General features: G+C 33.7%; 1 protein-coding gene across 35 annotated transcripts in view; it reads right to left on the bottom strand.

The window, feature by feature from the left end:
• LOC129804891 (septin-7) overlaps positions 1-20,021 on the bottom strand; it is a 55,886-nt gene extending 35,865 nt beyond the window's left edge. For 14 of the 35 annotated variants that reach the window (XM_055852646.1, XM_055852645.1, XM_055852635.1 and 11 more), the window contains exons 1-2: positions 16,360-16,518; positions 10,133-10,706 (exon numbers count right to left, since the gene is read on the bottom strand). In XM_055852646.1, the coding sequence (XP_055708621.1) occupies positions 10,133-10,453 (321 nt within the window). In that variant the 5' untranslated portion in view covers positions 10,454-10,706; positions 16,360-16,518. Of the gene's footprint in view, positions 1-2,745; positions 2,884-10,132; positions 10,707-16,359; positions 16,520-19,988 lie in introns of those variants that run through there. The other 21 variants (XM_055852624.1, XM_055852622.1, XM_055852621.1 and 18 more) reach the window with 7 other exon arrangements.
• Positions 20,022-25,587: the final 5,566 nt, after the last annotated feature.

Below are 25,587 nucleotides of genomic sequence, written 5' to 3' on the forward strand. Positions count from 1 at the left end.
TAATAAAAGAATGAATTTTCTACGCATTATAATTATTTTTTAGGAATTGTTAAAATTTGAGAAATTTTTATTTTTCCATTTTTTATAATAACTCTTTGATACAAAAAAGGATTTTGAGGTAAATAAACCCCAATTTGGCTTGAAAATCAGTGAAATTAAATAAACAACTGACTTTTCTCAATATGGTTTTAATTAATTTGACACATTATAATACTCCATCTGTCCCTAAAAATCGTACATTCTTTCATATAAAATGTACTAGCAAACGTACGACATTTTCAGGATGGAGGGAGCATCATAATTCAGGAGTTTGTCCAATGTCTCAGATTTTCTATAAAGAGCCATTTGTTAAATCCATTAAAAAACACACAAAATATGAGTTTTCCGAAGCTTGAGTCGCGTGAAGGTACCACGTCTTCCCCTATATTATTTTTCGTAAAATTTTTAACATTTTAAAGTTTAATTCAATTCATTTAAAAACAAAAATATTGTAATAGTTAGCCCGAAAAAAATTAAAGCCTTTGCTCTGAAATGTCCACCACCGCCTTAGTACGAATGAGCTACCTCTAGAGTAAAAGAATTTTGTCATTTTTTGTGTGGAATAAAAGTGGAATAAAATAAAGTAAATCATAAATATTTATATTAGACTGTAATGCCCAACGCACAATAACTTTTGTTTTATAAACATGTTTTTGACATTTCAAAGTTTTTGACATTTCTAGATATAGTCATCTCGCTCACTCAGAAAATTTTGAAAACATGTTTACAAAATTTCCTATGTGAGTAAGCGAGATGAATAGATATAGATCTCAGTCATTCTCACTGAAATGTCTAAAACATGTTTACAAAACAAATATTATTATGCCCAACGCACAATAACTTTTGTTTGTAAACATGCTTTCAAAATTGCCCATGAGAATGAGCGAGATGACTAGATCTAGATCTCACTCACTCTCATTGAAATGTCGAAAACATGTTTACTAAACAAAAGTTATTGTGCGTTGGACATTATGCCCAACGCACAATAACTTTTGTTTTGTAAACATGTTTCTGACATTTCAATGAGAGTGAGTGAGATCTAGATCTAGTCATCTCGCTCACTCTCATAGAAAATTTAGAAAACATGTTTACAAACAAAAGTTATTTAGCGCTGGGCATTATGCCTTGGGCACCACAAAGAAAACCGCTAATTTGAATAGCTTCCTTACCATGTTTATCATCAATAGAAATTTTTGCAAACGCTTCCCTACATCTGTTCCAATCTTACGTCAAAAACACAAAATACGTTCAAGTCTTAACCGTCTAAATCCATCTGAATCAATATTTTCTTAGCTTGTACTATAATTTGCACAAACTCATAAACAATAGGTACAAAAACATGAATCATTGGCCCATCCCAAACCCCAAGAAAACCGAATAGCTTTAATTGAAAAACCACAAGAAATAATTACTGTATATCCCTCTGTATGCATAAATTCCACAGAGTTCATTGTTAAAATTTATAAAACGCATAGGAAAGAATAGTGAGTAGCAATAATTCCATTAAGACAAAAAAAAATAAAATTACTGACTCTGCAAATATTGTCCAAGCGTTTCGCATTTCCATGTGAAAGCACTGTGGAATTTATTGTGCTATGAAGATGGAATGTCTTTAGCAAATTTCCATCACAAAATGCACTTTTATGAGGAGTTTGTGTATAAGATCTCCTTATCTTATCACTGCAACTCTGTTGACATGTTTGGTATGAAAAGTCACACCAAACAGAATGGGACATTAGAGAAAATATACATTTTATAATCTCTATCGCTTGTAAAGTTCATCTTGTCTGTTAATCTTTCTTTTACCAACCATAATCTTCTCTCTTTCTACTATTTCTTTCAATTTTCCATATATACTAAATCGTCATCTTGGTGGTTTTTTTGCCATCTCTCTTAAAGATTATTTTTCACATCAGACACTCTCTCACACACCAAAGAAAAATAATAAGAATGCCAAATGAGAGCAAATGCAGACCAAACAGGAAATGATGTCTATTTATTCAATATAACAAAAAAAAATGTTCATCTTCTCCAAATAATCACACAAGATCACTCTTATGAAAAGCCACTCAAGCACACGCCGAGAAAATGAATCATACATAATACACAGTAAAAAATGCAATGATAATTGAGCCGTTCAAAGCAAAAACAGCCTATTTTAATAGAGAAATACATATACGATATACTGTTTTTTTTTCTCGCAGTAACTTAAATTGTAAGTTAATTATTTGATGTACGATTATCATTGTAACATTTTCTCACCATGTATATTATGAAAAAACTACTGAAAATGTGTTTAAGCGTTAGAATATCAAAAGCAGCGATCACCAAGTAAGGAAAGGCTAGGCTTCGCACTTACTCTACCTTCGGACACTTCATATTTTTCCCATAATCCTTTAATGAATCTGAGCTATTAAAATATACTGTAATGGATAGATTAGATTCAAGGAATTCGGGACAAATATAGAGTGTTCGAAGCCAGAGTGTGTGCGTGTGCGAAGCCTGAATGCCTTCTCCATATCCACAAAGTTATTAATAAAAAAAAAACCCAAAAAGCATTTTCACTCGTGAAATTCTGTTTCTCAAAAAGTGTCCTTAGACTTGTTTGCGGTCATTCCTGAATTTATTCTGGGTGAATTTTCATTTTCACAAATGCGTGTTTTATTTATTTTTTAATTGTGATGCTGATGATGGCAAAATTCTTACCGCAGACGGTAGGCCAGCACTATCGCCATTTCCATTCTTCTCAATAACGCCCCCCAGGCCACCGTTTTGCTCCAGAAGTCTCTGTTTATACGCCAATCGATCGAGACTGGGAATTCGATAGGATCCACCAATGCCCTCCTTTTTTTGTTTGTTTGAGAGTTCAACAACAATTATTCATCAACATCCACTCTTAAAAATTATATAACTAATCCTAAAGGTTTAGCATATAAACATCTTAATGATCTTTTCCTAAAATCATTTTTGTCTCTCTCTCTGTCGCAGGAAATTCTTTAAGCAATTAATCGTTTAGTAAAAGTCTTTTTCACACCCCTTGTCGCTCATCAAAGATGATTTTTTTTCTCCTTTGTCATAGTTCTCCCGTAGTGCATTTGACATTTTCCACACATTTTCTCACAATTAGATACAAAAAGAGAGGAGGAGAGAGCATTTTACAAGCTTGAGCTCAATTAACCCCTTCAACACCATGTAATTCTTTTTTTTTATGCGAAGAAAATTATTGAGATAAATGTTGATGGTTGCAGTGCGTCAATGAGGTATTAATGTACAATGAAATGATATCTTTAAGATTTTTATGGTATAATTATGCACTTGAATTAGTAATTATGCCATTAGTATAATCACAATCTTGTAGAGCTGGCGTCTCAATAGAGAAACTCATATTAGTATTCAACCTTAAAGATCGAATAGACAAGAGAATTCAATTCTAATGTGAATTACAAATTACCTTAGGCAACCCCAATTCTAGCAGTTTTTCATTAAAAGTTAAATAACAATAATAAATAAACTTTCTTCTCTTTAATCACGTAAACAAAAAAATACCTTGTAAAATTGTTCGTAAATGTTTGTGAATTCCTATTGGGGACTTACGAAATGATTGTAAATCGTATTAACCAGAAACAAATTCGTAAAAGTTTGTACTTTTTTCACAAACATTGTGCGTAACATGATCTGATCACTTGAGGATCGATTTACGAGCATTTCGTAAGTCCCCAATAGGAATTCACTAATCTGTTACGAATAATTTTACGAAATATTTTTTTTTCTGTGTAGTAATTGTTAAACAAAATAAAATGAAAAGAAATGCAACGGACAACCCCAATTCTAGCAGAATTGTATTCATTTAAAAAGTTTACATTCAAGTCATTTGGAAATTCTTGGAAGAGTACTCAAATGCAACGTAAAAACGAGTCAAATAAGTCGAACCATAAGTTGATATCTACAGTAGACTCTCGCAAATTCGGCTCTTTTAAGATCGGGCTACTTTTTAATTCGGACAGCAGTTAGATTAAAATGTCAACAGTTTGTTGACATTTTTCAAGTTTAATTATGATTACCAAATGAATCAAATATGGTCAAATTTGGCATGGTTTGTCTTAGTTTTGATGTGATTTTGCATTATTGAGGGATTTTCATGCAATTTACGTTATATATGAGTGTGTAAACTCAATATCTATATGCACACTAATAAAAAATCGTTGCATTTCAAAAAGTTTGTCGCCCGCATTTCTGTCTAACTCGGCTGACATTTCAGTCCTATATGCCCGAATTTGAGAGAGTCTACTGTATAGGAAATTATGTTATAGTAACTCTTAATGGATATCATCAGGCAACACCACCGGAAGTTATCATTATGCCAAAAAGGTAATCTCGGAATCATGTTTTAATTCAGAATTTATTTTGCCAATCAGTTTAGTTTAATTGAATTAGTTGTTAAATAAATTTAGTTGAATTCAACCACAGTGCATCGGCAAATGAGAGAAGGCGGTTCTTTTTCGCCAGAATTGAGATATTCTCTCCCTTTGCAGGTATTTGAGGAACCTCCGGATATTTTATCTACAGGAATTGATTTAGGATTTCAAGTGTGATTTTCCCATGACCAGTATATTTAGGTTAATCAGGCAAGCCTAATTCTAGCAGTTTGCTTTTTAATTGTTTAAGGGTGCTTAATGTCATGAAAAACATTATCTGTTTTAGCCTTGTGAAGTAAACAATTTTTAAAACAAATGTAAATTTACGTAATATGCAGTCTCAATGTAAAAATTCTAGCAGTCACACAACTATTTTAAACAGACACATTAATATTTTGTCTGATTTTGTCTGTATGAACAATTTTCAAATGCTGTAATCGCTATAATATTTAGGAACTTATAATCAAACTATAAAGGCACTCAATGGGTCAAGTAGTAGAGTACTTATGATACAAGTGTCTTGAGTTCGAATCCCCCAATAGAATTGCGTCCAGTGAGCTTCACCATAATTCCACGGGCATGAGACTGACAACCCCATCCCTTTATACGGAAAATAATAATGCAGGACTAGAAAAGTCACTTGTGGGAAGGCTTAGTTTCTTTCAGGACAGTTGAGTCAGCATTTTTATTATAATAATCAAACAAAATCTGAATGTTAACAGACCTATTTTCTGGGATCAATTTCATCGGGCAACCCTACTTGTAAGTCTGACATAAATTTTTGAATGTCAATTTGAATGAAATTCTTTTCTGATAATTCAATTCATGATTCGTGAAAAGCAAACGCTAATACAAATGAGTAGGCCTGATTCTAGTAGCAAGCAATCCAAACAAACCAAATTCTAGCAGTTTTGACAGTTGTTATAATTGATAAGAAATTACAAAACCTGTTATCCGGTACAGGTTATAAGATTATCTTCAGCGAGGAACATTAATTTTGTTAGTTCTTCTATTTACAAATGCATAGGCATTCAAACTTGCATTGACGTTTAATGTCAAAACTGCTAGAAATAACCAAATTTATATTGCAAACATTACTAATATGAGTTTCTGTATTTTTGTCTTTAACACTCGAAAAAATATTTATCAATTAAACTTGCACGTACCATAATGTGAATTGAAAATTAAAATTGGTGTAAAAGGGGTTAACTATACCACCCAGTTCTCCATTTTCAACAACAAACAGACCGTAAAGCTCTTTTTTCACAGATTCTTGATCACTCAAGACGTCACATAGTTTTCTTTTATAATATTTATTCTCATATTTTACGCTTAAAGTGCCATTCCTATGAATTTATTGTGACACGATTGAGTTAGAATTTCATTTATAGTTGCCCCTCAAGTACTTTTTTCGTTCTTTGAATGTCTTTTATACATCTTGACAGATTTGGTGTTAAAAAGACCCAAATAAAAATCCAAACAGAAGTATAATCACTATAAGCTCTCTCTCTCTCCAATATTAGGACTTTCGCCGCCCCCCAAAAATCTTCTCATTTTCAGGCGGGGAGTCTCATAAAAAAAATCTTAACGACACACGCTTTATTTCCTCAAACTCTCCTCTCTATAGCCTTATATATTTAACCCGTGTCACACAACAATAAACATTTTTAGTGTAACACAAAATTAGAGAATTCCACAGAGTCAATGGAACGCTATACGATCGTGTTTTTGATGTTGAGGAATGATAGAAAAAATTTATGAAAAAAATAGATCTTTGGCAAATGCATAAAAATAAAACGAAATTTCATTCACTATTCATCTTCACTTAAAAAAAAAAGATATGTAGGTATATTCAAATGGCTTCTTGTGCTTTATTTATAGAAAAAAAAGCATCCCGTATTAAGTGCATTGAAATAGAAGTGTTGTGACAGTTTTGGAATTCATTCTCACTAAATTCCTCTTAAGAATTTAATCCCATTTGTATTCAGAGTGAAAAGCATGTACAGAAATCAAACACGTGATATGTTAAAAAAAAGGAATTTAGACCATGGTTTAAACTTAATTGCCGAAAATTGTAATGTGTAGTAAAAGAAACGATAAAAAGTATCTCAAGTGGTGTAATGTCTTTATTTTTTGTTGATGCCCAATTCTCAATTAGAGACTTTCAACATGATTTTTGGCCATTTGAATAAATCTGTGCAATTTGGCGGTTTTAAAGTAGAAAGAGCGTGACGAATATTTCAGCAGATATTGTAGAAGTTTTCATGAAATATTTCATTCATAAGAGAGCTAGTTGCATTTATTCAAAAATTTATGTTTTTGTCGAAAGAAAGTTTAGTCTTGATTGTTTTGTAATTAAAGAAGAAATTAAGTATTCGAATTTAAAAGGAAATATGCAATTGCATATTCAATTTGATAAATCAAATTTTATCATCTGTTACGAAAAAACACGAAGCTAATTAACGTGTGAAGTTATTTAGTGCAAACTTTTCTCTCTATAACACAGCATTTATAATACACCTTATCTTATCGCGAAGTTTAATGAATCGGGAAATTGCAGTGGATTCTTTTTTCACCACAGTGATTTTACTTTTGATAAGAGGACATTCTCACGAGGTTATACACTCAAATGTAGAAGCTCATATAAGTGCAAAGTGCTAAATGAGTGGAATGTAAAAATGCGACAAATATTCATGTACACGGAAATTGTTTACGTTTCCATCGGGCACTCCTAATTCTAGCAGTTTATCTTTGACCTAGCTGTCACATTTAAGATTGAGATAAATACTTTCTGAACTACGAGAATGTCAAGAAATGATAACAAGTGTTTGATCTTGCCTCCCACTCGCACCTGTCAACTGTTATGGAGTGCATAGTTGTCAGCCATGGAAACCTACCGAAAACCCCCCGAAACACAGTTGGCATGCTTGGAAAATTGCTTGAATTGCTTTCCAGACGATTAAGCTCGGTGTATAGTATGCAAAACTACGTATGTTAGAAAGAGTGCATTCTAGTAAAGTAATAAGATCAGTAAGATATTACATTTCGTATTTATTGTTTACTGGAGTTTCTGAATCATCTGAAAAGCAATTCGAGCAATTTTCCATGCGTGCCAACTGTGATTCGATCAATTTTCGTGGAATTTCATGGCTGCCAACTTTGTACGCAGTAGGGCAAATGGGAAAGAGACAAGATAAAAACACTTGATATTTTTTTGTCAATCTCGCAGTTTAGAAAGTATTACACTCAGGTCTTCGTTATCCGACTGATTTAGGAACAACATGACCTTTAGGTTTCTTGACTCTAATCAACGGTTTTTATACTTTGTATACTATGTGGATTTATTTTCCGTATAAAAACAACAGAATTTTCTATGTGGTGTGTTTTTGTTTCATTTTTATATCACAATTATGTATCAAAAACTTTGAAGAAATTCACATTGGATAAACTGCATGTTTCGTAAAAAATAGTTTTGAATACAGTAGAGTCTCTCAAATTCGAACGATTGGGGGGTATTTTTGACATTTCTCACCTCCCAAATTCGAACGATATTTTTAAAACTAACTGAATTTATGTGAGAATAAATTGCACTTTAAATCAAATTCCCGTAATTTCTCACAAGTTTTGTGGTAACATACTTCCATTTCATTTTACACGACCATAAATGTATGTAAACATTCAGGAAGAAGCACATAAATATGATTTTCATTCACCAAAGAATACGAACTTTCTAACATAACCTCACAATTGACATTTTGAATCCAAACGGCGTTCGAATTTGAGAGATTCAGATTTGAGAGACTCTACTGTACATCAACCGTCAGTATTTGCCAGCTGTCACCCGGATATCAAAACTCGGAAATCCATCTCGGCTGAAGTATAAGCCTTAACTGTAAGACGAAATTTGAAAACTTTTTGGAACAAACAAATATCTTCTTTTGGTACGAATTGATTCCAAAAAAATTGTTCCAAGGAAAACTTGTTCCAATATTCTGGTCAGTGTCCAAAAGTTTTTACCGTGTACCGGATAACGAAGAGCTGAGTGTAATCTTATATGTGATAATCTCTCTCATCTCTTGGCAATTTTTTTTTTTTTCTAAAATTAACCACAATTCGTTTGCTTAATGATATTTCTATAATTTTAATAATTCTTCGATAAGAAAAATCGCTGTAAAAATGAAGCAATTCGAAAAATTGTTAAAATTGTTAAATCCAAACTATATCATAATGTTCATTTTTTTACTGGATATTTTGAACACGATTTTGAGATAAAAATCAGGATAAGAAATACACTAAAGAATCGGTTTTAAAATAAACTAAGGACAAATATGTTTACTCTGGATTCACAAAATACAGATATCTCAAGAGTAGTATTTTTAAAAAGAAAATCACAGGGTTTTTCACATTTAACACTAAACCTACCGACCGTTTTTGATCGTTTTTCGGTCAAATGACAAACCGCGGTAGGGTAGGATACTCAACAAATTTGTCTTGGAAAAGAGCAAAAAATTAAAATTTAAAGACAGAAAAATGTATTACATGCATATTTTAAGAAATTAATAAAGTTTGATAGTAACATTGCACCGTTTAAATTTGTGTTAATTTTAAACCGGTCATTTTGACCGGGTCTTAGTAGGTTTAGTGTTAGAAAATCAAAGTATTGAAATTTCTCGATTTCAGAATTGAACTATGAAGATTTATTTTTGAGCCTTACTTTTTTTCTAACAGTGTAACAGTTTCATGACGTAACTCTTATTCTAGCAGTTTTTACGTCATGAAAGATTTGCCTTTCTTCTTCTGCTTCTTTTATTTTATGTTTAGGCTGTCTAACTCACTCGGACCCATATATAGTAGACTCTCACTCAATCGGCTCTTTTTCAATCGTGCGGAAAATTTTGTTGACAATTTTCACGTTTAATTATGAAGCTAATTTGCTCAAATTCGCTGTAGTTCTTCCTATTTTATCGTGATCCTTTATTATTGAGCGCTTTTTGTGGAATTTACAAAGGCTTTAACGCCCAAATCTATCGATAAACCGGATGACATTTCGCCCCAAATGCCCAATTGAGAAAAAGTCTACTGTAGTCACAAGATTTGCCTTTACTGACATTGATGTTTTATGTCAAAATTGCTAGAATAATTAGATTGCAAAATAAAACGGTTACTGCAAATTGCAATTTAATGCTTTTGTACATCTGACTAGCATTTTTTATTAATTATAAGGTTCCACATTTGAGTGATAAACAATATTTTTTAGATCAAATTTATAAGCTAGTTTTTATAAGCATTTTTTCAAGTCTAATTCTACTTGTTAAGAAGGAAAAGTGTCTAGGATAAAGAAGTATGGGTATGTTGTCCGAGATAACTGGTAAAGTACATGGATATCGCCGAATTGAATATTAAGCAATTGATAAGGAATTTATCTGGTCACATTCTTGAGTTTAAGAAAAGAATCTCACATAATAGTACCTCAAAACTTCATTTGAAGAATATTTCATGAAAACTTCCACTCTATAGAAAAAAAAAACTTTATAAAACAAAAGCCTTAATGATAAATATATATTTGGGATAAAAAATTGGCTCAAGCTGATCATGATCGATTCCTTCCTCTTTCAGCTACGAATTAACAAAAGTGGCTTAAGGGGCTTTTATTATTTTGTTTAATGAGAAAGTCGCACCTTTTCCCTCTCAGATCGATCTATCTTGCCGAATTCATTGCGATCACGATCGATCTTCCCGAAGCTGGAGGTGTACTTGGGCAGAGTTGGTGGTGGTATGGGTCTAGCAGCAATCACTGGCTTCTCGTGTTGCTTATTGACCCCATGGATGCCCGCTGTGGGCGCCGATGGGACTCCTGGTGGAACAAAATTGGCCATATAGGCTCCGGGTGAGGAAAGTATGGGTTTAGTGGCGGGCACAGGGGGTGGTCCACCCTGTGGTACCGCCGGAGGCTGTTGAACCCCCGCTTGTTGCTGCTGCGACGTGATCGGCGTACTCATTTTCTCATAACACTGATCCAAGCACTTTTTCAATGTATCTTTCAAGAAATTCCCGTGAGTCTCCAATTTCGGGCCCTTTTGTGACTAACACCTTTTCACCTTCACTACCTATACCTTTTCTCTTTCACCTCTTTTACGAAATCACTTCTAATTCACGATCACGAGCCTTTTTGTCACTTAATTTATCAAATTATTATGATAATTGCTGACTCCTTGTCTCTTAATTATTCAATCAAATTAATTGTGATGGAATCTACGAGACAACATACAGATGATTGGCCTCCTTCTTATGCCCTCCCGCCATGTTCCTCAGCTCAACTCCTCAACACCACCACTCATAAAATTGCACTCATGAAAACACTCTATTGATTAATCATCAATAATAGATGGGAAATTGAATTATTGAGACGAGAGGAGACCAGATGAAAAAGTGGGTGCGTCATCTCTTTTTTGCCTCCCATCATTCCTTCATATCGTTGCAATGAAATTCTTTATAAACCATGTAGAATGCAATTCTCTTTTTTTCTGCAGCTGATCTATTCCCCAATGGAAGGCAAAACTACTTGTATTCACAACTTGTTTGCCCGAAACGAATATGGATTAGTCAGATCGAGTGCAACATCTCTCATCATCCAGTTCTTATATAAAAGAGAATAAATCTCCAAGATGATTTTCCAAGTATGCGCTATTCAACAAAACAAAGAAAACCACTCAAAAACCCCAACAAGAACAATCAGTTTTAGTGTTTTTCATTCCACAAAATGCTGATTTTAATTAGTGAAGAGGAAAAATCACGCCGCCAATAAACGGAGCTCAACTACGAGTGAAGTGAGATGGGACATGGCAATGTGTTCTAACAGACATAATCTCTCTCCCCTTTACTAAGTTGAGATACGTATAGAAGAGACTATGGTGTCTGGCTATATGAAAAACATCTTCAAGAAGTCTTTTTCCTGAATACATTTCATTCAATTTCCGAGATCTCATCCCACACAAATCCCCATCAGAGTATCTATAAAGAAATGTGTAATTCACTCATGAACACACTCATGCAATTGAGATATTCCTCTCGACTGAGCCGGAGAATGATGATCCGTAAAAAAAGGGCTATTCCCAAGATACATCCGGGGAAGTAATAGTATCGGTTTAAGCCTGAAGTAATTCAAGTAAAGAATAACGACTTATGGTGAGGTCCCCTAAGGTCCCAAGTTGTTATCTCTAACCAAGGGCGAATGACAGATGTTTGTCCTTCAACAAGGCCCTTCAGAAGTAACGACAAGTAACTTGCCCAAGTAAGTTTTAAAGGTCTAAAATAATTCAAGTAAAGGGGTCTAAGGAAAACAGGAGGGGAATTCTGTAACACTATGGCAATGCTATATGACCCATGACAAATTGGGTTCGAATTTTAGGAGACCTTTTTCGAAAATGCGATTCTATAGCCGTGACATTGCCATTTGAGCTCACGTGGCATTGTCAGAAGTCACATATTTAAGATTTATGGCAATTCAAATGACAATGAATTTTGTTAAACAAATCAACCAAGACGTATTGTATTTTCATAAAATCATCAAGTAAATGGATTTCATTAAAAAAAATCAATGAATTGCATTTTCGAACTCATATGATATGACAAAAAAAGCTCGAATGACATTGTCAGGTTTCGAACTCACGCGTGACAATGCCACGAAAATTACATAATTCCCCTACAGGTCATCTCAACGATCCTTCGATAGAATTTTAGGGGGTCATTCGAAAGCCCGAATCCCTATCTCGCAACGCAGGAACGAAGTTATAGTCAATTTCGTCAATTTTATCAAGCTCCTCTTATTAAGTGTTAAGTAGGCAGGGGTCATTGAGACGGTATGGAGTTATACTGTTTTAACCGATAAGGGCAAGTTTGGGTACGTTAGAAAGACCTTAGAAATCCTGACATGTCTGAACCGATAACGTTAGATACTGATAGATCAAACAGGCAAACAGGCATTTCTCAGAAATCGTCTAATTTGCAAAGCTTTGCTAACAATTCGATAATACTCAAATTTTGAAAAGTAATTCAAAATTTCAGGGATCTCCTCTTGTATAAATCACGATTTTTTCTACCTCAAAAGGTGCATAAACGTAAACCATTTTTGGCAGACAGGTAGATTTGCACCAAATTGAAAAAGGAAACGTAGCCTACTAGTATTTTAAAAATGCACCCGACTCTGCTATGCAGCACTGAGTCTTAAGGTGGACGGAAACACTGAGTATCTCTTGATTTTTACTATTTAATTCTCTATAACGTGTCGAGGATGGATGTGCTGTTCATTAAGTGTCGAATATGGCAGGGAAAATTACGTACAGGCATGAATTATTACACTGAACTTGAACTTGGATGACAACTTCTGCCGTAATGTTCATTATTTGACCAATTTACAAAGAAAATTCTGTATCAGTCAGTCACGACAGTCGAAAACCTTTTCCAATTATTTGTTCCTGGGATTAAGATAACTATAAGCCGGCGATGGGCACATTTCGGTAAACACTATTAAAGGAGATGGCAGTGAAATTTTCACAAAACTTAGGCCGTAATTAAATTTATTTAACACTACTGAGATAAAAAGGATTCAAAACGAAGCTGTTCTAAAAGCATTTGCTTTTTATCAGCATTTCGTCTGTTGGATCAGTAACTGTGCTAATTGCATTTGCTGATCCATCATCATCAACAAAGCCGCCTCGCTGTATGGCATTTGCAACGAATGTAGACACAAAGTAAATGCAGTTAGCACAGTTGCTGATCCAACCAACGATTTGTTGTTAACAACGTATCAAGACGCGTTGTTTACTATGATTTCAGGTACAAAGAAAATGCACTTAGAACAGTTTCATTTTGGAGAAACAGGCGTTCTGAAGCAGCCTGTCATAGTTCGATTTTCGGTGTGTCCGATATTCAGCGCTGTCCGACTTTTGGGAATTACTCTATTAGAGTTAGAACGATCGTCATATGTCTAGAAATCATTATTCATAACTACCCCGCGTTTACTACTGTCCCAGTTTCCCCTATGGCGTTTGCAACGAATGTAGATACAAAGTAAATGCAGTTAGCAAAGTTGCTGATCTAACCAACGATTTGTCACTAACAACGCATCATGGCACGTTGTTTGCCACGATTGCAGATACAAAGAAAATCCACTTAGAACAGTTTCATTTTGAAGAGACGATTTGTGTTCTGACGCAGCCTCGATGTGTCCGAAATTTAGCGCTATCCCACATTCAGCGCTGTCCGACTTTTGGGAATTACTCTATTAGAGTTAGAACGATCCTCACTTTTTTTTGTATATCCCCACCCATCCCTCTCTAATTCAGGTCTCAGGATCTTGGCCTATCATGACCGAAAACTTACATTGTAGAACATTGCCACTAACTCGCAATCACTTACATAAAAATAAATACATAAATAACATAAATCTGTACTATACACTTTTAAATACTCCTAGGAGTGATACTACCAGGATTCTTAGAAGTATTATATTTGGATGCCATTTCTCTTGACAAATCTGGCTATCATAATTAAAGGTCCAGTCAGCTTGCACTCGAGACACAGTGCTAATATGTCCCTGAGCTGGAGGCTAGGGGATATAGCACTGCATGAGGCCACAAGCTCGTCTCTGCCAACCACATATCGCGGACACCTGAAGAGGACATGATGACTGTCCTCATATTCTTTACAGCACTCACATAATGGATGATCAGTTATATTTATCCTGTGTAAATGTACTCTTAATCCGACATGGTTCGAAATCAGTCGACTTATTATAACAATAGTCTTTCTATTCAATTTACCTAGTCCTTCAAACCATGGTTGTACATTACACTCTGGTAAGGTTGAATGACAATATCTGTTGAGTTCGTCCACGTGAACGATCCTCACATGGCTTTCATGAATAAATAGTCACATAAAAATCACTTTTTACAATTACCCTGCGTTTACTACTCTCCTAGATTCTCTTGGCATTTGCAACGAATGTAGACACAAAGTAAATGCAGTTAGCACAGTTGCTGATCCAAGCAACGACTTTTTGTAACAACGCATCAAGACGCGTTGTTTGCTACGATTTCTGATACAAAGAAAATGCACTTAGAACAGTTTTATTTTGGAGAAACAGTCTGCGTTCTGAAGCAGCCTGTCATATTCTGATTTTCGATGTGTCCGACTTTTAGCGCTGTCCGACTTTTGGGAATTATCCCTTTGGGAAAAAATCCATATCAAGTTTCTCGTACTTGATTAACAGAAGTGGCAATAAGGGTTAAGGAAAACACAATTACCAAGCCAAATAAAATGAGTCAGACCGCAATATAAAACCCCTTCGGGCCATTGCACTTCTCAAAAGACTATTTGAGTACTCACGCTTCCAGCCTACATGAACTATAAAGGATATTGCCCTATGAACTCAGAAACAAATTGAAAATCCAAGAACTAGAGCAAATCGCTAAAAAAATACACTTCTTTCGAAGTCGATTAACTTATCAATTTCCCTCTTGAATTCCTGGGAAGTTTCTTTCAAAGTAAACTTGCACAGCAGAGGAATGTTTATTACTTATTGGAATTGGATGTATCATTATGAAATTTGCCCAATTGAGTGGAAGAGAAGCCAATTGCGTGATTTCTCAATTATAATTAAAACTTTCTCGAAGTCTTTAAACAAAAAATTGGTTTTTCAAGTACATGAACCATCGTATTCTTTGGTGTAGAATCTGGTGATTCTGCGATAGTGGAATCTCTCTCAGTGCATCTCATAAAAAAAAAATAGGGTCAAGGGTGCTATTTTGCAATTTGCATTGTTTTAGAACGCCCCTCTTGGAGATTTTTCTCTCTTTTTTCAAAAGAAAACTTGAAAAATAAAGTAATTATCCATCTCGAGCTACTCAATCGTGCAGGAAAATGGACTATTTGACGGAGGGATTGAGTCAAGTGGATGTTATTTTTATAAAAAGGCTTTCTGACGGCAACTCCCACACAACACTGTCCGGGAACCTTTTCCCCTCTTGGTTCCTTTTCTTTTAGTCCTCCCTTTTGTTCCTTCTCACGCGTTCCCTTTTGCTTTTGCATTGGGTGTGTTTGGCATTAGTGTCATACACTTCGTCTCTTTAACCATTTTCACCCTCAAAACCCGGTTACCCTTCCCATGAATTTCTCCTAGGCTTGATCCCGAAATATTTTTGGGTTGATTTTGAAGCCATTCCTCTTGGGCCAAAGGACCAGTAATATTAAGAGTAGAAAATTATTCTGGTAATAGAGAGGAAATGCTTTAGAAGAGATATTTATCCATTCAGCCATTGATAAGAGGTGTTGATTATTGATTTTTCTGTCTTCCACCCCAAATTTTCCCAGGAATTATTTTAAACCATCCTCCCACATTCAAGTGCAATTTCCTCCCCAAAAAACCTGCGCCCATCCAAGAGGAACTTCTGTGGGAAAGCCACAAAAGGAAAAATATCTGAGAAAAATCAATAAGAGGGTGTTCATGAAAAAATATCAATGATTTTTTTTGACGGATTTTCCCTGCCATTTTCAGGCACCACCCCCTTGAAATTTTTGGGGAAGCTAAAACCAAAGGAAGCCTTGATGAGATGACTCACTTTTAGCAACAAAAATACCAATGTTTTTCCCTCATAAATCTCTCCTCTCTCTACGGCCTGTGTGAGTGCATGTTCCATGAGATTCTCAGGCCTAATATACCCAAGGAAGAGTCAGAGAAAGAAAAAGGCCAAAATAAAAGTGAAGAGAAGTCTGCTGAGGACAGGGCAGAGCAATAAGAAAAAAAAAGAAGGCAAAAGACTCCCGCCCCGAAAGATTCCAACTCGCGAACGTATGTTTGTTTTTCAGCTAATTTTCCCCCATTTCCACCCAAATTTCCCTCACAAACCTCACAGACACCACAGCATATGCATTAATAGTCACACTAAATGCACTTTTCACCGGAAAATCCACAAATTTAGCCACTTTTTCTTGAGACAACTCACAAAACAATCATACAGCGCATTTGACATCCGTCCGTACTCCACGATAATCTACCGACAACTATCGAGAAATACCGATAACCACCGCATGGAGCGCTACAATTTATTACACCAATTTCACCCATCTCTCTCACTCACATCATTTTTCTACATCCACTTTTCCCATTATTTCCGCTAGAGGCACTATATCCACTTCGCGCCAATTTTTACCGCGCGCATTTTATAATTCTTTCGATTCTACAGAGAGTAGAAAAATCAATTTCTCTCAAGCTCTATTTAAGTCCTCTTCCACCCCCATCTTAAACCAAAAATAAAAATCTCCTAATTATCAATTTAATTAGCCAAATGCTTAATAGCACAATTGCATGATATTAAGCTCTTTTCTGTATTTCTTCTATAAAAAAAAGAGAAAAAAGTGAGACATCTCGTACGAAGAGAGCAATTAGTAAATGACAGAGATTTTGATGAGCGACTCTGAATTAAAATGAATGAAAATTAAATTCATACGCGTGTAATGCTTCAAAAAATACATCATAAACTTTTACACTGTGATCTCGGAGTTCTTTAAAAGCCTTTCTCTATGCAATTACTTAACTTTGCAATTCTTTCATCATCTATTTTACAAAATTTTAAATCAAACCCACAAAACAGATTGTTAGGGAAAGTCTTAGTTTTCGAGATATTTTGGATCAAAGTTGCTAAAAAGTTCGATTTTCCCATGTTTTCTGACATTTATGAGACTACAGCGCCCCTGGTGTCAGTTGTACAAACTTCATCTGTTCAGAGGATTTATCGGGCATGTAAAGGAGAACAAATTATTCCATGACGAGAAATAAATCGGTTAAGCAGAATCGGAGATATAGGCACCCAAGTATCAAAAAACGGCAAAAACGGTTTTGCCTAGATTCTAGGTGCAAAATCCAAATGAAATCAAAATGATAAGTATTTTCGTAAATCATTTGACCCTAGCAATAGAAAAAATAGCATGAGAACCCAGGGACAAAAAAAAAGTTCAAAATTGTTGCACAGTGTTATATTATAAATAGCATGTGAATATATCTTTAAAAAACATATCAAAGATTTTAATATAAAGAAAAAATGATGCAGATCGAACCGCTTGAAGGTATAGTAATATTGAAAAAATATAATTTGACTTAACCCTTTAAGGAAGACTGGGTCACCCGTGACCCATAGAGAAAATAATTTTTCCTGACTACCTGAAGTTATTTCTTTCTAATGTTTGTACCTAATCACAAAGTAGAAAGATGTAGGAATGTAGGATAATTTTTGCAAATCTCCAGCTACTTGCTATATAAAAAATATTTTAGCTCAAAAATGACGAATTTTCAAATTTTCACATTGGTGCTTGAATTTTTATATTTTTAATATTTCTATTTTTTTTAAGCAAAAACCTCTTGGGACTAGAAATTGTAATAACTATACATAATATTTCTCAACAAAGTAAAAATTATAGTTTATTGGTATTTTCAGGCAAGCTTTATAATTTTCATGGGTCATATATGACCCAATCGTCCATAAAGGTAAAAAATACCGAATGGATTTTCCAAGTTTTGAGGTCAGAATGTTTCATGTTTTTGTTTATGTGTGCGCAAAATAGTCAATTATTCGTGTAATATTGTGTGATAATATCATTTAGCTGAGATTTCCCAGTGAAATACTGACTGAAGCAGGTAATATTTTGATAATTTATAAAATACTTCTACGTAAATGTTGTAAATTCATAACTTTTTACTCTTGTAGATGACTTCAAAAATGGAAAAAAAATTCAAGATCAATGACCACGAAATCATCCACATAATGCCCAGACGACAATTTTATCCTGAACGAAAGCGACAAAATATACTTGGAACAAGACGTGAATGAAGTGGACTTTGAAGTTTCATCGAGAACGCATCAACTCCGGAAGAACTCCCGGATTCACAGCAATGTGCAACTACGTCTGAAATTCGCAGAGACAACTAACAATGCACCTACCCATTACCATGAAACATGTTTAAAAAAAAAAATTGAGAAAAGGCGCAGGTGCACATGGTGCTATTAGAAAAAAAGGATTATAAGACCAATTCTATTTGTGAGGCATGCAACATTTATCTCTGTGTTACCAGTACTCGAAATTGTTTCGATTAATATCATAAAAATAAAAAAATGAAGTAAACATTAATACATTTTTATGATAAAAATTATTGTTTTTGTGTACCACTCTTCAAGATTCTTTGAGACTAAAAATTGAATGAGATATTTTTTTAAATTAATTTTTGATCGTTTTAATTTTTACTCGTACGCTAAATAACTCTTTTTATTATCACAATATTCAAGTTATTCCTTCTACAAAAATAACAGAGCAAACGAGTAAACTAGTCGCCTGGAAAATTTTGTGTTTTTTTACCTTTATGGACGATTGGGTCATATATGACCCATAGTTTTCCAGGACTCCTAGGGATGGGAAAATTTCTTTTTAACCGTAAATCTCTTATTTAGGCTAAAATATCGAGGGAAACTTGATTTCGTTGAATTTCACTCAGCGAAAAGCTTCTCGTCCTTAAAGGGTTAAATAGTGTGGTTTCTAAACCCATCATCGATAATGTTTTACATTTATGTTATTGCATATTTTCAGAGCATACGAAAAAGGGACTAAATAACTAAAATTGGACGAAAGTTTAAAGACTTCTTTGAGCATGGGAGTGCAATAAAACCTTCATAAGACCCAAAAGGCACATGTCAAGAGATGGCAAGAGGTAAGGAGTTTTCAAATAAATAATTCATTGAGAGAGAATAAAAGCGTAAAGAGCAAGAGTTGGATGTACTATTTGGAATGTAAACTTCCAAATATGATCCCTCCATCATACTAGCTTCTGATAGATTATTGTTTGTATGAAAAAAATAAATAAAGAATTGCTTTGGTGACACTATAAATGGCCAACAGCAATTGTTTATTATGCAATAAACGACTGCCGGAAGCCACAAATGGGACAAAAGAACGGCTAATTCTTCATTTGGACGTTACACACTTTTCTTCTTGTTCCTCAATGGATAAATCACATTTTTTCTCTCCAGAAAACGAAAAAAATGATGTTATTTACAATTGAAGTGTCTTTTGATTGATGTTCAATTGAATAACATTTTTTCTGTACATGTTGAAAGTTACGTGAAATATTTTCACGTAGTCAAAAAATTATTATTAATGTTTCAACATTATTTCTTTTTTGTTACTCTTCTATTAAATCGTGACAATTGAGAAGATTTTGTGAGGGCTATTTCTCTATTTCTCAATTTCTCAAAAAGAAAATAAGAACGGAAAAACAGTTAAACATTATTAGGGTCAAACACCAAGTAATTTTTGTTAACCGTAACAATTTTAGGCCTAAAAGAAGTTAGTCAATAAAACGTACAAACTTAATTGGTGAAAAAAATAAATCATGTGAAAAAGACGCACTGCAAGAGCATGCACAGCAAAAAAAAACGCAGGAAAAGTTATTTAAAAGAGTAAATAAAATAGAAAAAAAAGAATACTTACAGCTATTTTTCCAGCCATTTTATCAATGTGAATTTTATGTAGGAATGTTTTTTTTTTGTGAGAATGTGTTGCATTGTATCGAGTATGTCATTGATGAAAATCAATTCAATCGATCGGAAAATAAAAAAAAAAGAAACAGAGAAATAATAATAATAAATGATAGAGATCAGTAATTAAATTGTTTTAAATGGGCGCATGTTATCGATTTTGCATCATTTTGTATGTTAATGTATACCTTTATTCCCAAAAAATCAAACCAACTGTCCCACATAAATAACAAATTAAATGATTTGTCGGAAAATGATAGAAAGATTTTATCACTCTCACATTTTCACTCTTTCGAGGCATCGCATTCGCATCAGTAAGATGCTGATGAAGGGCCAAGGGCACACACTTTTGCTGCTCGCTCGATCTCACTACTTTGCGCAACTTTTGACACAATTGACTTCAATGAACTCTCCCTATAGAGTTCTTAAGAAGCTTTCACAATTTGAAGATAGACCGGCGGAATTTTACTATTCCATTGATCTTGATCAAATTTCATCTTTTAGATCAACATGCTCAAAATATTTAACCCTAAATTGACCAATTAAAATAAACACAATTTTATATTGTCTATTGAACTAATTTGGGATTTTTGTCAGAGTTGACAATCTAGAATATATGAAAAGCAAAGAATCTTAGAAATAATTTATCCTTGGACTGTACATTAACATTCTAGAATTATTGAATTATTTATGATTATTATTATATTAAAGAGTTTGCAAGTGAAGCAGTTAATTTCGCTGGATATATTAGCAGAATTCCTGAATAGCCAAATTAATCTTAAAAAAGTATACAATGCCCTCAATTCAGAGCCTAAGATGAAGTGAACTAAAAAAAATGTATTCTGAAATCAAAAGAGGTAGCAAAGCGTCCTAGGCTTTGCGAAGTGTTCGAATTCCAGACTTTGACTATATCCATCAAAAGTACTTTCGCATCATTTACAGTTTACCGGTTCTCAACCGATTTGAACCGATTTGTAAATGACTCCAAAGATCCCACAAAATAATTTAAGAGTAAATTGATTTTCTAAACAAAAATTACTTATCAGCAAAAGCAATTTCCGGTGAAAGGTGTCGAAGGACGAAGTGGTGAGCTGGACTAGGGTAAAGTGGTACAAGTTGGACAATGGTATAATTTGGACAGGGCTTTTTGTCTTGATAAATTTAGTACTTCATTTTTATTTGTATATTTTTAATGCTTTAGTTTTATAATTTGGTTCATTGTGCTTAAAAACAAATTTTGTACTGTATTTATCAAGAAAAAAGCCATGTCCAACTTGTACCAGCGAATTGTCCAACTTGTAACACTAATTCCAAATTATATCACTTTACCCTACCTCCAAAACATATCCAAAAATGAACAAATTTCCAGGGCCAATTTTGAGATAAATCGAAAAAAGATGTTTTTAGAGGGTATGGAACGAGTGAGTGTGAATTGTGTAAGTTATTTCGCTAGAGAATGTTGAGTTCTGAGGGGGTCACCGAAGACCGGAAGTCGATATCTCTTACCGTTTAGCAGCAAGGATGGTGAGAAGTTGAAAAAAAAATTGGATTGTGGAAACTGCTCTTTCGTGGAGTTCAAACAGTTAAAAGACAGCATGTAACCTTATCACAAAATTAATCTAATGTAGGCTATTATGAACAACGCAAAATAAATGTAGTTTTATAAAAAAGTGTTTTACACTTGATACTTGATTTAAGAATGAGTAATAGTTCTATTCATCTCGATCGTTTTTTATGTAATCTCGGAAACATGCTTACAAAACAGAAGATGGACGGTATTAATGCTCAGCGCACAATAACTTTTGATTTATAAACATGTTTTTCACATTTCAGTGAGAGTGAGTGAAATCGAGATATAGCTATCTTGCTTACTCTCATAGCAAATTTCGTGAAGATGTTTACAAGACAAAAGGTATTATGCGTTGACCATACACCGGAGAATTATGCAAAACGCACAATAACTTTTGTTTAGTAAACATGTTTTAGACATTTCGATGAGAGTAAGTGAGATCTAGATCTAGTCATCTTGCTCATTCGCATGGGAAATAAACATATTTACGGAAAAGTTTTAAAACAAAAGTTATTGTGCGCTGGTCATTATCCAAATGACCATAATGTGTTAGCCATAATGACCAACACAATTGCTTTTGTTTTGTAAATATGTTTCTAACATTTTCAGTGAAAATGAGTAAAATCTAGATCTAGTTATCTTAATCACTCTCACAAGCACTTTTATATATATATTTACAAAACAAAACTTATTGTGCATACCGCATATTACACAATACTGAAAATCTTTTATTTTGTAAATATGAATCTGACATTTCCATGAAAAAAAGCGAAAGCTCGTTCCATTCATCTGTCTCAATCTTATAGGTAGTTTCGCAATCATGTTTATAAAACGGTAGTTTTGTGTATTAACCATAATGCCTAGCGCGCAATAGCTTTTGTTTACTAAACATGTTTTTGACATTTCAATGAGAGTGAGTGAGATCTAAATCTAGTCATCTCGCTCATTCTCATGCAAAATTTTGAAAACATGTTTACAAAACAAAGATTATCGTGGGTTTGGCATAAGGTAAGTGTGCCAAATTTCGGCATAGTGCATGTAAGCACCAAAGTCCTAAGTTTGAAATGCAATATTTTTAATTCATATTGATATTTTTTGTTGCTTCCTTTTCGGGAAGGTTGTGTGGAACCTTGAAAACTAGTTTATCATCTTTGTTTTCTTTATATCACTTCCTAAAATATTGAAAAATTAATAATAATAATAATAATAAATTTATTCAAGCTCTACATTTCCCCCCTTACCATGCGTCTGCCGCCGCCTTAGCGTTGTTGACCAGCCTCCGAAGCCAAACGGCAGAAATGTTTCTTCATTGGCTGTGTAATCTTTGAAAAAATTACTTTTACAAAGTTGACAAATAATAATATGGACATTGCTTTGGGTAGTATTCCGGCCACTTTGTGTGAAATACCGGCCACCTTTTTTCTGACCACCTTTTGTGTTTAATATTTAGTAAATACATTTACGAAATACAGGATCCAGCTGGGAAATTTCACCCGAAATTTAAAGATTGATTCACTATTAACATAAACAGAAACAATCTTTAATGAAAACTAATCAATTTTCATGAAAAACACCGAAGGAAAACCTTTTGCACTTCACCACAAATCACAAGACTGCTAGAAACACAATCGATCTGTCACATTTTTTGTATGACTCGTTTCACATTGAGTTTTGCACAAAGCAATTTAAATTCAAATTATACCTAAAATTTAACGGTCTTTATGTTAATACATCCTAAAAGGAATAAATATTTAAAAGCAAAATGAATTCATTGACTATTCGAAGATAGCATATATAATTTTAATTAATTTATTTCCATGGCCGAAATTACACTCAAAGTGGCCGAAATTAGAAGCTGGCCGAAATTTGGCACACTTCCCACTTTTAAATTAGAGAGGTACTAATGTCATGAAAAACGTGCTTTTGGCTTATAATCTCTAATGGCCTCTACACATTGGGAGCAATTATTGTCAAAAATTGCTTTTTTGAAGGAAATTCCCTGCAGCATTGTAGGGGGAAACGTAAAATTTCTGTCAAAAACCCAATTTTTGACGAAAATTGCTCCCAATTTGTAGACGCCTTAATGCGTAATTTAGGATAAAAATTATAATCTTCTCAACAATATTTTTTCAAAGAACACAACAATAAATTGACTTTCTACTATAAATTCCCAAGCATTCAATACAAAAAGAATATATTTAATCTTTTACATCATCCCCTTTGATGTTACTTTAAATTGTATGAGAATTAATCTGATAAAATTTTACATCGTTTAATTCAACAACACGGGAGAAACACATTCTCATGGAGACCTTTAGATTCTAAAAATGATGAAATCTCAATGGAATTCTGATGGAAATTGGCGGAAATGAGAAAATCTATAAATTCCATCATTCTACGGTAGTTCAAAATGCATCGGCAATAATTGAGAGACGCGAGAACGAGCAGCAAAAGAAGAATTTCAGATAGTAAAATTTGGTATTAATAGGGAATTTACTAAGAAATTATCTACAGTTTCGATGGTCATTTGCCTTTTAAAGTGCCAGAGAAAATGTCCATCTAATATGGAAATTTGTATATATTTTCCAATTTAACGCTGTTAGAGAAATTTTCTTCAGTACCATTGGGATTTTATTTGATTTTAATAGATGCAAAAGGTAAATACATAAATCTAAATAGCGTGAAATAATCTGCCACTTGCTGTTGATTTATGTTGCAGTTTTTGAAGTAAATTTTCTTTCAAGTCCCCATGATAACTCCTTGGGAAGCCTCTTTCATTCAACTGAATTTCCATTTATTAATTTCCTATTTCTATTCATGATATCGTGTCAGAAAAATTATTTTCTTTTTCCTCAACAGCCTATAAATTGTTATTTTTATTTTTATAATTAAGAAAATTAATTTTGAGAACTGAATAATCAGTAAATTATTCTTCATATTTCTTTTCTTAATCATATTTCTGGCGCCCAATTAATTACAACAGCTAAGAATTTTTCTCCATAATCTGCTTTTTATCAGTATCATGTCACTTACGAGATGCTGAAATTTCTTTATTCGGTTCAATTTTCAGCGTAATTTTATTTTCTGCTTTAACACTCATCTCGATGGATTTTCCTCGTAAACAGAAAATGCACAAAATTCCAGACGATGAGCAAAAGATGCGTCTTAAAGAACACACTTTCGGTTTTTTTCTCTTACTTTGCACCAGACGAAAGATAAATAAACATTAATCAATTTGTGAGTGATGATAAATTGTTTCACATTAGAAAATCAACACATTGATTAGCATATTAATTAAATATCATGCACTAGAGTGGAAAAATGTGGCATAAAATGATGAGAAAACTTTTTTTTTCTTCACTTCATCTACAAAGCGCGTGCGGAAAATCTACTTTTGTCTTGACTCAACGACCGTCTCCGACAAACTGACTGAAATTACAAAGCTTCACAACTTATTTATTTAATATTTAATAATAAAAATGCATTTTCTCTCTCTCACTCTCCATATTTCCTTCATTCCAATTCCCCTATTCTTTTTTCTCACTCTTCTGCTTCGACATTATTTTTTGTTTAATTCTTTTATTTATTTTTTTTTATTTTCATTTATGCCCATTGGAGCCTCAGCTAACAGACTTTGCCAGTTGAAAAAATGAGGTCTCAATCACATATATGGACTCTCTGGATATGTTGCCTCTTTAAAATAGGGGGAAGAAGAGTTTGTTGTTTGAAACTCCATAACACGTCTTCGTCATTGTTTCACAACATTGCACTGTACTTCGTAAATTTTATGTGACACAGTGAAAGAAAATTGAGAGAGAAACATCGCTAAATTGATCTAATGGACAGTTTTGAGGATCTCCGTCCCCCATGTCAATCTGCCCAACTAAATTAAACGGCTTATTTTTCTATAAATGCTCATCAATTTCAGTAACATTAATTCTCCCACAGGCAATTGACGTTTTTACAGAGATTTTTTTTCCTT

Source organism: Phlebotomus papatasi, chromosome 2, assembly GCF_024763615.1.
Source record: "Phlebotomus papatasi isolate M1 chromosome 2, Ppap_2.1, whole genome shotgun sequence".
In the NCBI taxonomy this organism is placed as follows: domain Eukaryota; kingdom Metazoa; phylum Arthropoda; class Insecta; order Diptera; family Psychodidae; genus Phlebotomus; species Phlebotomus papatasi.